The sequence below is a fragment of the Phoenix dactylifera genome, chromosome 8, assembly GCF_009389715.1.
Source record: "Phoenix dactylifera cultivar Barhee BC4 chromosome 8, palm_55x_up_171113_PBpolish2nd_filt_p, whole genome shotgun sequence".
In the NCBI taxonomy this organism is placed as follows: Eukaryota; Viridiplantae; Streptophyta; class Magnoliopsida; order Arecales; family Arecaceae; genus Phoenix; species Phoenix dactylifera.
Genome location: NC_052399.1, coordinates 28,511,727 through 28,526,741, shown reverse-complemented (window position 1 = coordinate 28,526,741; position 15,015 = coordinate 28,511,727). Strand labels below are relative to the sequence as shown.

Genomic DNA, 15,015 nt, shown 5'->3' with positions numbered 1-15,015 from the left:
TATGATATATTTTTAAGAACCAAGAGAACAGCTGGATTCCAAGAAGCAACAAGCCACTCCTCAAATATTATCCCAGTAGCGTATATAAAAAACCAGGTACAGATAAATATATAAGTGCAAAATTAAATTTTTTCCATGAATAAAAACATCAGTCTGCATCATTTTTTTTTTCTAAACCAAAATATCATATATTATAAAAAAAATAAAAAAAAAATATCTCTGAATGATTGGCCTGTAGGATGCCACTAATCCGTATCATGTCTCGGATTCACAACTTTTATTTATATATATCTGGCTTGCCGACTAAAGGTGGCGGCATTCATACTTTCTTCCTATACTTTAAGAAAAGATTAGAAAAGGAATACAATAATAAAGCCATTAGGCTCGGTGAGCATCTTTCATGTTCAAGTGATATGACATTGGTTATAACATTTTACACGACAAAATTTCTAATTTGTCTTCCCTCATCAACGCATGTTGGACTGGATAATCTGATAAGTGCTGGTAGCTTTCACATGTCAGCTTTATTTTTTAGTGCCTTCGAAACTTTTGCTGGTTGATTTTTCCCTTAAAAAAGTGATAATCTAGTTACCTTTTACTTTTTTAAAAGGAAGAATGATGACTTACCTTTGTGCTCTCACGTCTTCAGCAAACAAGTTTGGATTTTGATAGTATATCCTAAGTTTGGATCAGGTTAATCCATAATCAGAGCCAGTCCGAATCTTTTCTAGTTGATTTTAATCTAGTTATCTTTTATTTTTTAAAAAGAAGAAGAATAAGAAGTTATCTTTATGCTCTCACATCTTCACCAAACAAGGAATTTCAAGTTTGGTTTTTGAGGAGTATATTCTAATATTTGAGTAGGGTTGTAAATAAGTCAGGTTAATCCATAATCAGATCCAGTTCCTGAAAAAATCTAGGCCAACTTATTCTTTAAGACTTGTGGGGCGGGTTAGGAACAGAAGTTAGATTTGTTTTAAATAATCTATTCAATCTAAATATTTTATCTTTCGATATGACCTAATCTGATAGAGATCATCAATTATACAAGCTCGATCCAATTTGACAAAGAAATATATCCGTCCGACTAGAATTGTATGAAATAAAACCCTTCTTTATTTGGCATTTCTTTTTTGACTTTTAATAAGCCTCATCTATCTCCCACCTCCTTTTTTTTCTTAGGTATCTTTAAGCATTCACTACTTGTGTAATGATTTCTTATTGAGAATGGTCTCGAGTTCATCAAAATTGTAGTTTGTAAGTTTGTATGTTCAATATGTTATTTGTTTTGGATTTTTTTTAAAAAAAAATATTTGAAAAAAATTCATGTTTTAGGGTGGCATTAATTAGATTTTATTTAAAATTTTTAATATTTTGTATTTATATAGTTATGATAATTATATTTTTAACTATAAAAATTTGCTAAATGCCTGACTTGGACAGTTGATCTAAGCTAATCCAATCCCAACCCGAACTCAAATATTTTGAATTGGGTTTGGATCATGTGCGACCTTGACCTAACTTTAAGTAGTCTTTAGGTCTAACATTTCTTTCTTAGGCCTAACCTAACCAAAACTTCATCAGTTAATAAATTGGATCTAGGTTCAAAATCAACAACCAAAATGTAACCCAAGTCTAAAATACTTCTAATTTTTTTTATTTTCTTATTAAAATGGATGATTCATACAGTTTTAGTACGGATATATCCAAAAAAATCGAAAAAACAGCAAATTTTGGAGAGCCCTAGACAGTCCTCTTTTTTCAATCTATAGGGCATCTTCCGAATGATTGGCCACATATAAACACATTTGGTTCACCAACATGTTAGCAGCCCTACATTTGAATAAGGTTAACTAAAATTCAGACGAACTCCCTTTCTCTGGAAAAAAAAAAAAAAGCAAGAAGAAATGAGAAGAAAGGGGAAGATAGCCTTCTAAATATTACGGGCACAATCGTTTTAATCAAAATTCCAACGTAGCTTCTAGCGTGCCTTTGTTTGTTTTTGTCCTCCGAATCTAGAGCTGGAGCTTGAGGATTGGTGGGGGTCCCAGGTCGCTTAGATCTGTCCCTTCGTTTGTCCGTCAGCTGAGACTAGTGTCGACCAATCATTGAATAATTTATAATATTGTCTAAGGACTGATTAGCTGAGATTGTACTTTGTTAGATTTTCTTTTTTTCAACATAGCTAGCCTTGGATTGTCATGACCCCAACAATGAAAGGGTCTCTATTTATTTAGAACGACAACCTTGTATAAGGTCAGGAAGCTTCGCTCTTAGGCTTCAAGAGATGAACTAAAGACAGATTGAAAAGATTTTAAAAATAGCCATATTAGGCCAATAATTCATTTCCATGCAATCATTAGAAATTGAAAGTTGACATGTCTTGCATTAATTAACAGTAGGAAAGGTCCTTTTAGGCATATAAATGTTGTAATCACTTATATATGCAGAGATAGGCTCATTGGATGTGAGAAATTAGTTTTGATTGCACCAGCAAGTTTAAGCCTTGAGATTTGGCAGGAATTTATGTTTGCCATTGTTCGAAGATCTATGTTGCACCCTCAAGTAATCTTAGGTGGTAATTAAGAAAAAATAGATGTTTTTGTCACCCTCTAGCACATCTATGGTCAGGTGAAGCAATAATTGCCCAAGGCAAATGATATTCTGTGGAAATATTAGGATATGGTATGTAATCAGGAAAATGACCGATAATACTTTCTCTCCCCCATATATGTGGATCACGACAATCTAAGGATTGAGTTACCTAGCAACAATACTTCGACATGAAGACCTAATAATTGAGGCAAGTCTAGTGATTTAGTCTTATTCTTGATTTAAAGTGAGGCAGGATCCCACCTCTAGGTTTTTTCTCCTATCCCGCTCGACCCAAAAGCTTAAGCTAGTAGGTGAATGGGCCTGTGAGCATATAAGATCAACAAAAGTTTCTAATTTACATGATGTAGGACTATTTCTCAACACCCTCTCTCATGTAGAGAACTCGAGGGGTGGAACTCGAAGAAAGATGATATATGGATTGGCAAGTGGGAGTGTGGAGGCATCAGTAGGTAAGAAAGATAGCAAGCCTCGATATCAAGTTAAGGTCCAATCCAAAAGTTTAAGCTATTGAGCAGATAAATCCATGAGTATATGTAGCTAGCTAGAGCCTCTAACCTATCAGTTGTAGGACTGTTCCTCAACAATACTTTCTTAATTTCTCATCTTCCAAGCAACTGAACTCCTCAATGAATCTCTTCCCTAGCCATAAACCTGCACAACCTGATGCAACCTAGACATTGGATCAAAAATTTACACGACCAACTTCCAAAGGCGGATTCCACTGCCACATTTATTGGCCTCCATGTCTCTAAGGTTTGAACATTGTTGACCTCAAGTTCAGTTGTGCTACTTGTATGCCATTAACCTGAAATAACATTAAGATATGAGAAATAGTCAAATTTTTTTAGCACAAAAAGTTAGAATAGAACATTGGAGTTTTTAATTAGAAAGATGCACATACAACTAGCTACATAGCAAGTAATCTCTCTTTACTCTATGAAACCAACAAGTATTAATAATCAATTAGATATGTATTGTAGCAAGAAAATCTGATGCTTCAACAAGTAGGAACTATTGATAGAAACATGGCGTTGACAGTCATGTATGAAAAGTTAAGATATTCAAACATAGAGGCAACCAAGAAAATTATAGAAGCAAATGAATTCAATAATAATGGATTAAAGTTTTCGCAAACAACAATGGAGATCCAAAGGATTGAAGTCTAAGATTGAAGTCGAGCTCTTATTCAGATTTCCTGTCCTTAAAAAATATATATATATACTTTAAAATACTTTAAAACTAAACATGAATAATTAAATATTTTCAATAATCCATCACATATCTATTATCACATTGAGCTCAAAAATCAACGGCCATTGTCAATTAAGTCTATAAATACATTAAACATAAACCAAACAATGCCAAAAAAATAATAAAAAAAAAGAATCACCCCGGACCGGCCCGGGTCAGGCTTCAATCACCAAGCCTCCGGGTCTAAGACAATTTATTTAATATGTCTAATTCCATGCCCAGCCCAACCTATCGGGCCAAGAACTCGACCCAAGCCTGGCCATTGAGCAGGTTGGGCGGCCCGTTTGGCCCGTGAACTTGTCCAGTTTGAACAACTTCAAAAGTTTGAACAATTTTATGTTTCTTGTTATAAATTTTGTTCAGCTTCACAATATGTAGCTATAAACCATTTTACATCCAGCCAAGTTGACAAGAACCATTTGATCAGGAATCTAAGGAGCACATTTTTACACGTCATGCCAATCCATCTGACATAAGCGTCAAACAAAGTGTTTCCAAATTCCAATCGAACGTACGTAGACTCAAATGGGGGAAGTTTGGAACTAGTAGTTCATTTCACCATATGAAAACCATACCATGCTTCATCTACTATGAGGATAGAGACATTTAATTCTTAGAAAAAAAATGAAACCTACAGGTAATCGATAGGTAGATAAATAATGGCTATTATAATGATAATAATAATATAATAGAAAATAATGGGTAAAATAGAAAAATTATCTTTTTATTTTATTAAATAAAATAATATATATTTGAATCACAATTAAAGTCATTTTTGGAAGAAATTTTGTGAGGAAAAAATGTAATTTGAAATAAATAATTTCATCAGAAAGAAAGCATAAGTGAAAATAATGATCGTTTTCTTGTGTTATAAGGGCCGGCTAAAATAGAAAATCGATGGATATAATGAAAAATTACAGTTATTTTATTTTTGCATGTTATTCACCTCAATAACGCAACAGAGGGTGGACAAAACTATTATAATAGTGGTTCCAATGACATTACATTATTATTTAAAATTATCTTTCAAATTGAATTGAATGTTTTATCCCAAACTTTTAGTTTGTTTGTATTATTGAGCAGGAGAAAAGCAATTGAAAGGATTAAAATCTTTTGCCAATAAACTCCAATAGCATTGGAATTGCCAAGGACTAGCACTTGTTCATTTTTTTTTTTTGCATTTTTTTTCAAGAAGAGCATCGTCTAAGTCAGTTGTTGCATTATCTTTAAGCCTCTTACCCTGTAGTTTGTAGAGGATAGGAACTTTTTATTAAAAATATAAATCAGAAAAAAAGATAGAAAAGTAGGAGATTTTTTAGAGAGGAGTGGATCATATTTGGCCAAAACAATAAGGGTGAGTCCATTAACTATCTCTTAGCATCCAACAAAAAACAAAACTTGCAATGTTACCCTTCAGAAATCCAAGGCTTCTGAAATAGGTTTGAAATCATTATCACAGATGTGAACTCCTTGTCTTCCTTCAACCAACCACATTGTATCCAAGCTATCTTTCCACTCACTTGGGACAAAGGGAAAAAGACATAATATACATATACATAGTACCATGGAGATCAGCATCACCCTGTCAACGTAGAGCAGAAGCTTCCCTTTCTAGTTGCTTCTATTGAAATTCCTGTTTGACAATGGCAAACCAAGTTATTTGATGCAGGTATTCGACAGTACAGTTAAGTAGAAAAGCCAACTGTTTTGCCATAACCTGTCTCTCACCTCATGTAACTAACATATTGTTATAATAGTTGATGGATAGGCACACAAATCCTCAAAGAAATACAGAAGAAAATCCAACACTAAATCCATTTTTTTTTAAGAATAGCAAAGTAATATCGTATTGTCAGTGCACAATACATATAAAATACTCTGTTGAATTAAACCGACAATGAGAACTTGATGTATTTTTGACTAATTGCACTTGTGAGGCATCTGATGAAGAACATGTGCAGCTGACTCAAGTAGTGAAAGTTTTCATATTTGAGTACCCTTTTCTTCTTACCTTTTTTTCTAGAGAATTTCTGAAGAGTATGATTATTGCTGCATGTTTGCAGGTCCACCATTTGATTTAAAAAGTATTGATTTCTAACTTTCTCGCTAATTTTACTTTCTAGGACCTTGCCTCGATTTAACCTAATCGGATCGGTACAGTTGCAAGTGTCCTTGTCCGATCCAACCCTAAAGCTTGAGCAACAGATGCCGAAATTCAGACTATTGGCATTGGCTAAAATCTGAATTGAATAACGTTTCAACCTTCCAAATTTGATCCTGGTTGATTCTACCAAATTTAGCAAAGGGACCACACCAAACCCTATCCGATTTGGGCAGTACTGAAGGGATCCTACCAAACCCTATCCAATTCGGCGATGTATAGTAAGAGTACCAGATCAGTAAAAATTTAAGCACTTTAAGTGGTAATTAATTTTCTACATTCTTCTCTCCCAAAGAAATTTCTAGAACTTCTTACTTTATGTACGGTTAGTGGGCTTTTAGCTAGATACTCTCCTAACTAAGCATTCAAATATTTTTCAGGGTAAAACCTTAGAAGCATTTAAGATTAATAACTGTTCTATACAATATTTGCATGCAACATTTATCTAGGAATCAGAATGTAACTTGGCAGCTGATGTGCCTGGGTATGTTTTGATCAGCTTCCATTCTGCTAATATTTGTGTGCGTAATTCTATATCAGTTTTTTCATAATGTTACTTGTTATCTCTTGAAGGTTCCGTTTTGTTGCAGATTATGGGCAACTTGGTTGTTTCAAAAGCAATGTGGAGGCAATTTATATCAGAGAGAAAAACTAGACAAGCATATTCTTTACTGCTGTGCAAAGAGACTAGATGGAGAGATAGTAAAGCAAATAAAAGCAAAGAATACATTGTTTTACATTGTTCAGCCCATTGTTTACATCTATGAGAGGAGATGACTAATTAGAAAGCTTCACCAATAATGGAGAAAATACAAAGAGGAGAAGAGAAAAATCCTAATGCAAAAGCCTTCAAATCTCAGGAGCACTCAAAAACCCTAAAATATAAACGGTGTAATCCCCAGAACCCTAGGATAGGTGAATTCTATCCTTGCATGGACACCTTAAAAACCTGAAAACTCGAGTAGAGAGGCCCTTTTAGCAATCTTTCCTCTAAATACAAAGCACCATAACATCTACGGACCATCAGATCGTTTGGTTCCTTCTCTTTTGCTTCTTTTTTTTGTTGATATGTAAGGTTATCACAAGCATGGCTACCTAGAAGCTATACCGGCATATACTCTTATCTTTTCTTGCATATATTTGCTGGCCATACCTGGTTATGCCAGTTGCGTATGTATTTTCTACGTATGCATGGATAAATCATGGCAGCTTTAGAGATCAAGAATCAGAATATATATGAGGACTCTAATCAGGGTATGATATTATTGCTATGTAGAATTGATTAATAGCCTTCCAGGAAAAGGACGTGGTACCATCACTGATCTGATTGGAGAATTTGTTATTTCTTTTGAGTGAAAGTTGACATATTGTCTCAATGGTTTCTTTTACTCTTTCTTCCTGTTATGATGCAAGACAGCAGCTAGTCAGCTTTCTTGGCTATATATGCTGAAATATCCTTATCCATCCGACTTGTGAGTTGATATATCAAGTAACAAATGGGAAAAGAACAAAAGCATATATATCCCGATCTATTTTGCCCTCAGAAACGATTTCTGCGATGCTTTCTTCATTGACCGAATATGGCCTTCTCTATCAAAATTCATTTTCACTGAAAGCTATACTTAGAATTGCATGGAAAACTCGAGTTTACATTTCATTTTTCTGGATCGAACCTCGCTAGTAATAGATGTCTTGATTTAAAACCATGCAAGACTTTCCTATAGGTCTATCATAAGTTCAAACCTCTCCTAGGCTGGCATGCATGCAAATTAGTTTTAGCAGATCAAGCTTCATTAGCCATCAAGGAATTTTTGAAATCACTCCTTTGTCTCATTTTCCAGTTGATTTAGTGATTATTTATGATACTACTTATCGTTTTATTGACAGGTGCGTACGTATAATGGTACAACCTCTGAGAAGAAGATAAATAAGTACTGACCTCCTAAAGAAATCGATCAAGCTTTGTCATACAAAATAGAGAGGCGAAAACCTCCTTAATTTAAAAATGTTCAAATATTATCTTTTCTCCTGATGAACAAATTATCTCATTTCTGCAAGAAAAGATGCCAGCCAGCTGCTGGAAATTGACTTGGTCGTGGTCCCCAAATCTCCAAAGATTCCATATGATAGCTTTCTTTTATGCATTTATCCTTCTTGTGGATAGCTAAAGCAACAAGCAACGTGGTCCTCTCATGTCTGTATCATATGGTCAATTAAAAATTGCATAAAGCATGCCTTTAGTTTGAGGGACTTATCAATTCACTTGAATTACTCGTGCCCCACCTCATTCAAAGGATTTTTTTTTTTTTTTTTTTGGTAAAAAAAGCATTCATATAGCTCTTACATGAGTACAGCCTATCAAAGCAAAATACGTCAAACTACATACGCATCATGAACATCCTTCATTCAAAAGGAAATGTTTGTCAGCTTAAAAATAGAACCAACATTTATTGCTATAGCGACATGATTCAATCTACACTTACAGATAAAACCAAACAAGCCTTAATTTGTCTGAATTACCATAATATATCTTAGGGCCCATCCCCAAACCTGATGCAAAACAGTGATAACTGATGCACATATCATGCCTGCAGAAAGTATACGTATATGTTTTACAGTCCGGCAGTGTAGCTGACGCCGGTCCCGGGCAACCATGAGTCACCAAAGATGAATCCAGCAACAGTAAATTTGGATGCTTCAGCGGCGGAGAGCGACGAGTGAACGCCGGGCCAACGGACCCGGCCGGACGTCGAGGCCCCTGGGCCCGTGTTGGCATACTCACCATAGTACAGAGTGGACAGTGCAAAGCTACCTGACCATGGCTCCCACCCAGCAGAGTTGATGGAGCCATCCATGTAAGTCTCCATCACCACCGTCCTCGAGTACTTGTGCCATGGCCTGCCGAGGTACGTCGGAGTGCCGCCCAAGTCGGAAGCACCGACGATCCTGCATCTGTGGATCGATATGCCGGTGTTTTGATTCGGGTCGAGCCGGCCTTGCGCCGTGATCGAGTTCCTTTGTCCCCCGCCGGGCTTTCGGGGTTGGATGAAGCAATTCTGGAAGACGACGGCCGAGTTGCCGAAGATGAAGTCGACGGTGCCGTAGATGTCATCTTCCGAATAGAATTGCCGGTTAGAGTGGGTGTAGAGGGTGTCCTGGTATCCCTGGATGGAGCATTGGTAGATCACAGACTTGTCGGCGCCAACTCTCAGTGCCACGCCCTGGCTCTTGGATGGGCCGGAGTTGTTGATGATGGTTAGGCCCTTGGCAATGAAGCCCGCACCCATGGCAGCTGCAAATATCCCCAAGTTAATTAGAAGCAGGAAAGAATTCTTCTCGTACGTTAGTGCTTGGCTGCGAGTCAAGATCGCATCCAAGTTTGAGTTGGGTTGGGGCCATTGCCTAAAGTTTTCAAGCTATATCTCTCAGTTCAAATATTAAAGTAACAGTGGTGGAGCTATTCGTTGAGACGTCAAATGCAGCTGGAAAGTGTGTGTTTCTATCTTTAAACTCTTTCGTTTTCGCCACCACCTTTGACTTTCTTTGTGGCATTTTGAAACTGGGTCATGATGTCGGCTGGAAGTGATTCCTTCTCTCTTTTTTTTTTTTTTTTTTGGTAAATATGCCTTTTTTTTCACCATTTATTATTTGTCATGAGTTTATTCGTTTGGAGCCTACTCACGAATCACGATACGGCCCCAAAGTTAGGTGTTTTAAAATTGGCATATTTGGGGTAATTAACATTAATTGAGATGATTGCTGAAAAACATAAATTGTGACAGGCCCGCCAAGTGAGACAGGTGAATGGTGGCCGCAGAGTTCTACCTAAACTAGTCGACAAACAAACATTGTCCAAAGCACAATAGGCCCATAGTACCACTTATTTGAGCTGATCTTGCTAATAGCTATTTTGGACCTGTCACGTAAGAATTATTATTTCGAGGGTAAACCAGGAATAAAAGAGCGAGCTTATACTCACCGACAGTCGCTGTGCCGTAGGTCGTATACCCGTTGGCCGCATTCCTGCTGCCCACAATGACCGATTTGCCCTTCCCGTCTCCCATCAACATAACGTTCTTCTGCTTGGTTGGGATCTTAATGTACTCGTTATAGGTCCCGGCTTTCACATAAATCACGCTCCTTCCACCGCCGCCGCCGCCGCCGCTGGCGGCAGCCGGCGACACGAAGGCGATGGCCTCGTTGATCGTCTTGTGGGTCCCGCTGCCATCCTTGGCCACCACCGCGTCGGCTCGAATGTCCTCCGGGGAAGCCTGCAGAAGCTTCCGGTCCCCGGCCGACAACCACGCCGGAAATCCATCGGACAACAACTTCCGGCCACCGGAACCCTTTCCCCCATCGAGCTTCTTGTGAAGTGCGAGCGAGTTACCAATGAATTGCGTCAAGCTCTCCACTTGGGCGCTCATGGCATCCCTCCCGTCGGAGGCATCGACGGTGTCGAGACTATCCCTGCACGTCGCTTGGTTCGTGAGGGCTGCGCTGAGCCACGTCTTGACGTCATGAGGGCTCGAGCTTGTCTTCGGGTTGAGGACGTCGTTGAGTTGATCTACGCTGATGTCGAGGAGCTCGAGGCAGTCGTCCATGCCGGTAGGTCGGCCGGACCCAGTCTTCTGGTGCTTGAGAGTTAGGTTGTAGGCCATGGCGCGGACCGAGTGGGCCCGGGTCATGGCGGATTGGACGGAGATGTCGAAGAGCTCTTTTGCGGACTTTGTCGGTGCTCCGGCAACGGAGGCGAGGGCGGACTCGCATGCATTTGGGTAGAGGGTGGCTGCGCAGGCGGAGGCCACGGCGCTCGAGGTCTTGGTGGTGGTGGCGGCGGCGGCGGCGGCAGGCCTAGAGACTGTAGAGAAGGAATGGTGAGAGGAAGCTAGAACCTTGGGCTCAGCTCCTGCTTGCTTTATGATTGTTAGAATAAGCACCGTGGAGATAGTACAAGCCCACATGATGAACTTTTTCTTGGAGCTCACTCTCTCGTACATGCTCATGCTTCTGAAGGGGAGAGGGAGAGAGAGAGAGAGAGGGTGCTTGATGAGAGTTGCGTAATGTTCCACAAACTTATTATATAGGGAAAAGTTTCATGGATGAGTGTTACTGGAGGAGCCAAGCTCACGGGGGTCCTGTGGAACGGATTAAAGTGTAGTACATATATCATATGAACCTAGGTGGAAAACGTCAAAGTAGAAGCCTCCTCTCCCTGTTTCTATAAGTCCGTCAATGGGTGCTCTTTAACAGATTGGCAATTAATTAAAGAGATCACAAAAGAAATGGAATTCCCTAGGTTGATGCTAGTCACTCTTTAACATTAAAGAGGTCACACATCATTCTCAAACCCTAATTTAAGTAGTTAAGTGTTTTAGAATATCTTCATCAATTGCTCATCTAATACAAAAACCATTGTTATCAACTCTAAAGTCGTACTCTAGTTACGAAGACAATACATGCAAAGTTTTGAGAAAAAAAGGGTATTCCCACGCCCCAAAAAAAGAAACTAAAGAGAGAGAAAAAAAAGTAAAGCAAAAGAGCCGGTTTATTCTTGTTCTTGTCCTTTATCCCTTAAATTTGGTTTCCTAATAAATTAAGTAATGGAATGAACTAGAAATATAAGCTGAGATTTAACAATGTAATTGGAGGGGTCATGATTATATGTTTTAATGGGTCCTATCCATATAAACTTTCTATACCCATGCTTTTTGTGTTGTTATTTAATTGAGGTTATGATGATTTTAATAGCTCGTTATTATAAATAGCTAGAGTAAACATTTGAAAATCTAAGATATTCAACTTAAGAATGCAGACAGTGCAGGTATAATGTCAAATCATTATGGTCTATTTTAACGATGTGTATGTATGCATGCTTTGTTTTCATGAACCATGCTAAACTAGTCGAAACTTCTTTAGTATAAAGCACAGACAAATAAGGAAGAATCACACCATGTGGGATCGATCCATGCATGCTTGCACGAAACCACTAGAAATATTAATTAATTGCACATGGTTCCATCGCTCTCATGTTCACGTACCGACATGCATGAAAGAGAGAGACCATTCAGGCCAATCCCCAAAACAACCAAGATTGTTTGGGGTGCAGTGCTGCATTATAAAGTGTTGTACATCTTAAAGCTTAAGCTAATAAAATAAAATAGATTTATTTATATATTTTATATTTTTTTACACACTGTTTCACATGTAGGCTGGATTTTCTTTTAATGGGTGGGCTCAACATGTAAAATTTTTTAATAATGGGATTAAAGAGTGCAGAGGCGCTGATACCATGCTAAAATCACCATTTATTCGAAAGACTTAAGTTAATAAGATGAGGTCGATATATTTATATATTTTATATTTTCTTACATGATAGGTAGCAATCAAATAATGTGCATTGTGTATAATATAGTGTGTGCTCGTAGAGTGTATTATTTGATGGTCGTTCATTTTCTGATGACAGCTATCTGTGGTTCTATAGAACTCTGTGGTGCCGCTTGTGTACCACAAAGGATCCATAGTCCTCCCAAAATACAGTTTGGGGTTATGATATATAAATTATTGTATATATATACACAGACTTATACGTAAACCAACAGTATATTCTTTGTATCATTTTAGAAACCTATTTATACTCTTCTATCAAAAAAGAAACCTTTATAAACTTCAAGAGTTCTCTTGCTTAATTGAAATAAGGGATTTGTTTTTTGGGTGTGTTGGGGGTGAGGATTAAGAGATGATTGGAGCATATTCCTCTACAAGATCATGTGCTTATTATTTAATTAGGGATTTGATGTCATAAATTAATTTTGTAGCTTCTAAAGTCACATAATTTTCTGGTGCCATCTTAGGACACCCTTCAAGAAATAATTCCACACTTAGCCATCTATATCATATTTAATTTTCTTGTCATCATTTACAAGCAAGATTTGGCATAGCTCTTGAATGGGTTTTTTTAAACTAAAAATACGTAGACAATCTATTCCTCTCATTTGCAGGATGCTTAACCTCGTTGCTCCCGGATTGGCTTGGTGCAGAAGATGGCATATTAGTCCATGCTTCACCATGAAAAAAGTTGTTTTGAGATGGTATATTGGTAGCATTGGTTGAGATGTAACCTTTCTAAGTTGCTATGCAATCTTACCCCGCAAATCTTGACCAAAAGGAGGTGAGGCGAGGTTTATGTCTGCTACACCTCAATGTTGTTTGCGTCTAGCTTCAGAACTTGTGCTAGAAGGCTGATGGATCATGAAGGCTGATGGATCATGCATGATAGATCAAGCATGAATCCCAAAATGTAATCAGGAGAATCTCCAGATCGATGTGAGCCACTTTGGCCATTACGAACTAGGCTGGACAGGATCCAGGAGCAAGATCCATTCATCAAAAAGCCGACTTGCAGTCCAAACTTTCAGACACCATAATTTAGTCATATGACGTCCAATTGAGACGGTCTTTTTTTAAAAAAAAAAATCGAACAACTTTTCGAGATCTATGATATGACACCGTACCTTTTAGGGGCAGCCCCCTAGAGATCGAGCCCAAAATTCCATCTTTTGGGGTCTGAAATGGACCGGTCAAATCAAAGATTTTCTTTTCGGGTAAGACTTTGATCGAGTATAATTTTTTATTTAAAAAGAATCAAGTGGAATGATAGAAGTCAGAGTTGGTGCAGAAGATAAGATTTACCTCCTCAAGAATTTTAGTTTTTTCTAGAAAATTTTTTACTAGTGATATGTATTTTAGAAAAGAAAGTTCTACTAGAATTAGAAAGGGGCTGGTTAAGACGTCGACTTCTTATTGCACCCGTTAGGAGGCAAATAAGCCCGTCCTCTTATCTACCTAGCCTCATCTACATGTCATTCAGAAAGGGTGATTTATTGGAGGTAGTGAAGTGATCATTATAGCACTCAAGGTTAATCCGTCTAGATCAGAAAGAGATATAAAAAGAGGCTATATACCTTAATTTTTAATCATTAATGAAAGAAAAGGAGACTTAAGTCTTATTTTCGTAATTTTTCTATTTTCTTCTAGTTTTTTTTTGAGAGATTCGAGTTGAACGGGTTGAAGAAAATTTTTCTTCTCGGATCAAAAAGACCAAAATTGCTATTAGAATGTAAAGCCTAAGCAACGTTCGAGGGGGATTTAAATTCCTGGCTTCTAGTTTTATTATGACTTAATGATCGAAGGTTCGATATCTCCACAGAGACATCTGATAAAAAAAAGAACAGAACAGATTGGAACTTTGTTACAATGACATGCAAACTACCAGCTCCATCTCATGTCCCACCTCAACCCTGACACCTCATGTACTTATCTCCAAGGGCTATCTCTGTGGTGATCCGAAAGTGCAAGCAAAAGAGTGTGTAGAGTCTCACATACTCAAACTGGTTCCACCCAAAAAGAAAACTCCAGTAGGTGGGAGGTATCCATGTGGAATCCAGCCAAGTTGGGAGAAGGACACGAAGTAGTGCATGAATGATACGGATGGATGTACCATCAATTCGTTGATGATTACATAAAAAAAAAACAATTCATTGATGATTTCTCGAGTATAAGAATGGCAGAAAGTAAATTATCATGCGCCGAGAAGGGTGGTCCCAAACTGTAGATTTCATGCTCAGAGTAGTCTTCTGATGGTTCCATTATGAGGTCCAAAACAGAAGGTCTAATCTTTAATATTTCAATTCTAATTACCATAGAGTTTATTCGGTTTAGCTTCTCTTATTGGTTTTTAATACTAAGCTTATCCTTAACTAATACAGTTGGAATTTGGATAGCCTATATACTAAAACCAAAGAGCATTGATGAGCTGGTCCCGGGTCTCCTGAACAATGTAATTTGGACACTTTTCCTTCTCCAAAGTCAAGTTCGGTGGTCACCCATAAAACTTCCAGCGAAGGGACACTTTGTAAATGGGTGGGATACGGTTTCGGAAATTACTCAAAATAAAGGATATCTGGAGTCTACCGCATAGTCTTTTCTTG

At 37.8% G+C, this 15,015-nt stretch overlaps 1 protein-coding gene across 1 annotated transcript; it reads right to left on the bottom strand.

The window, feature by feature from the left end:
• Positions 1-8,433: 8,433 nt before the first annotated feature.
• On the bottom strand, positions 8,434-11,150 carry LOC103712606 (pectinesterase-like). The gene is made up of 2 exons (XM_039129450.1): positions 10,008-11,150; positions 8,434-9,320 (listed from the first exon to the last, which is right to left on the bottom strand). The coding sequence occupies exons 1-2, from the start codon at positions 11,029-11,031 to the stop codon at positions 8,641-8,643; spliced, it is 1,704 nt and encodes a 567-aa protein (XP_038985378.1). The 5' UTR covers positions 11,032-11,150; the 3' UTR covers positions 8,434-8,640.
• Positions 11,151-15,015: the final 3,865 nt, after the last annotated feature.

Coding starts and splice junctions, on each gene's coding strand:
- LOC103712606 (XM_039129450.1), bottom strand. CDS start 11,031: ATGAGCATGTACGAGAGAGTGAGCTCCAAGAAAAAGTTCATCATGTGG. Junction 9,321..10,007: donor CTACGGCACAGCGACTGTCG/GTGAGTATAAGC, acceptor GGATATTTGCAG/CTGCCATGGGTGCGGGCTTC.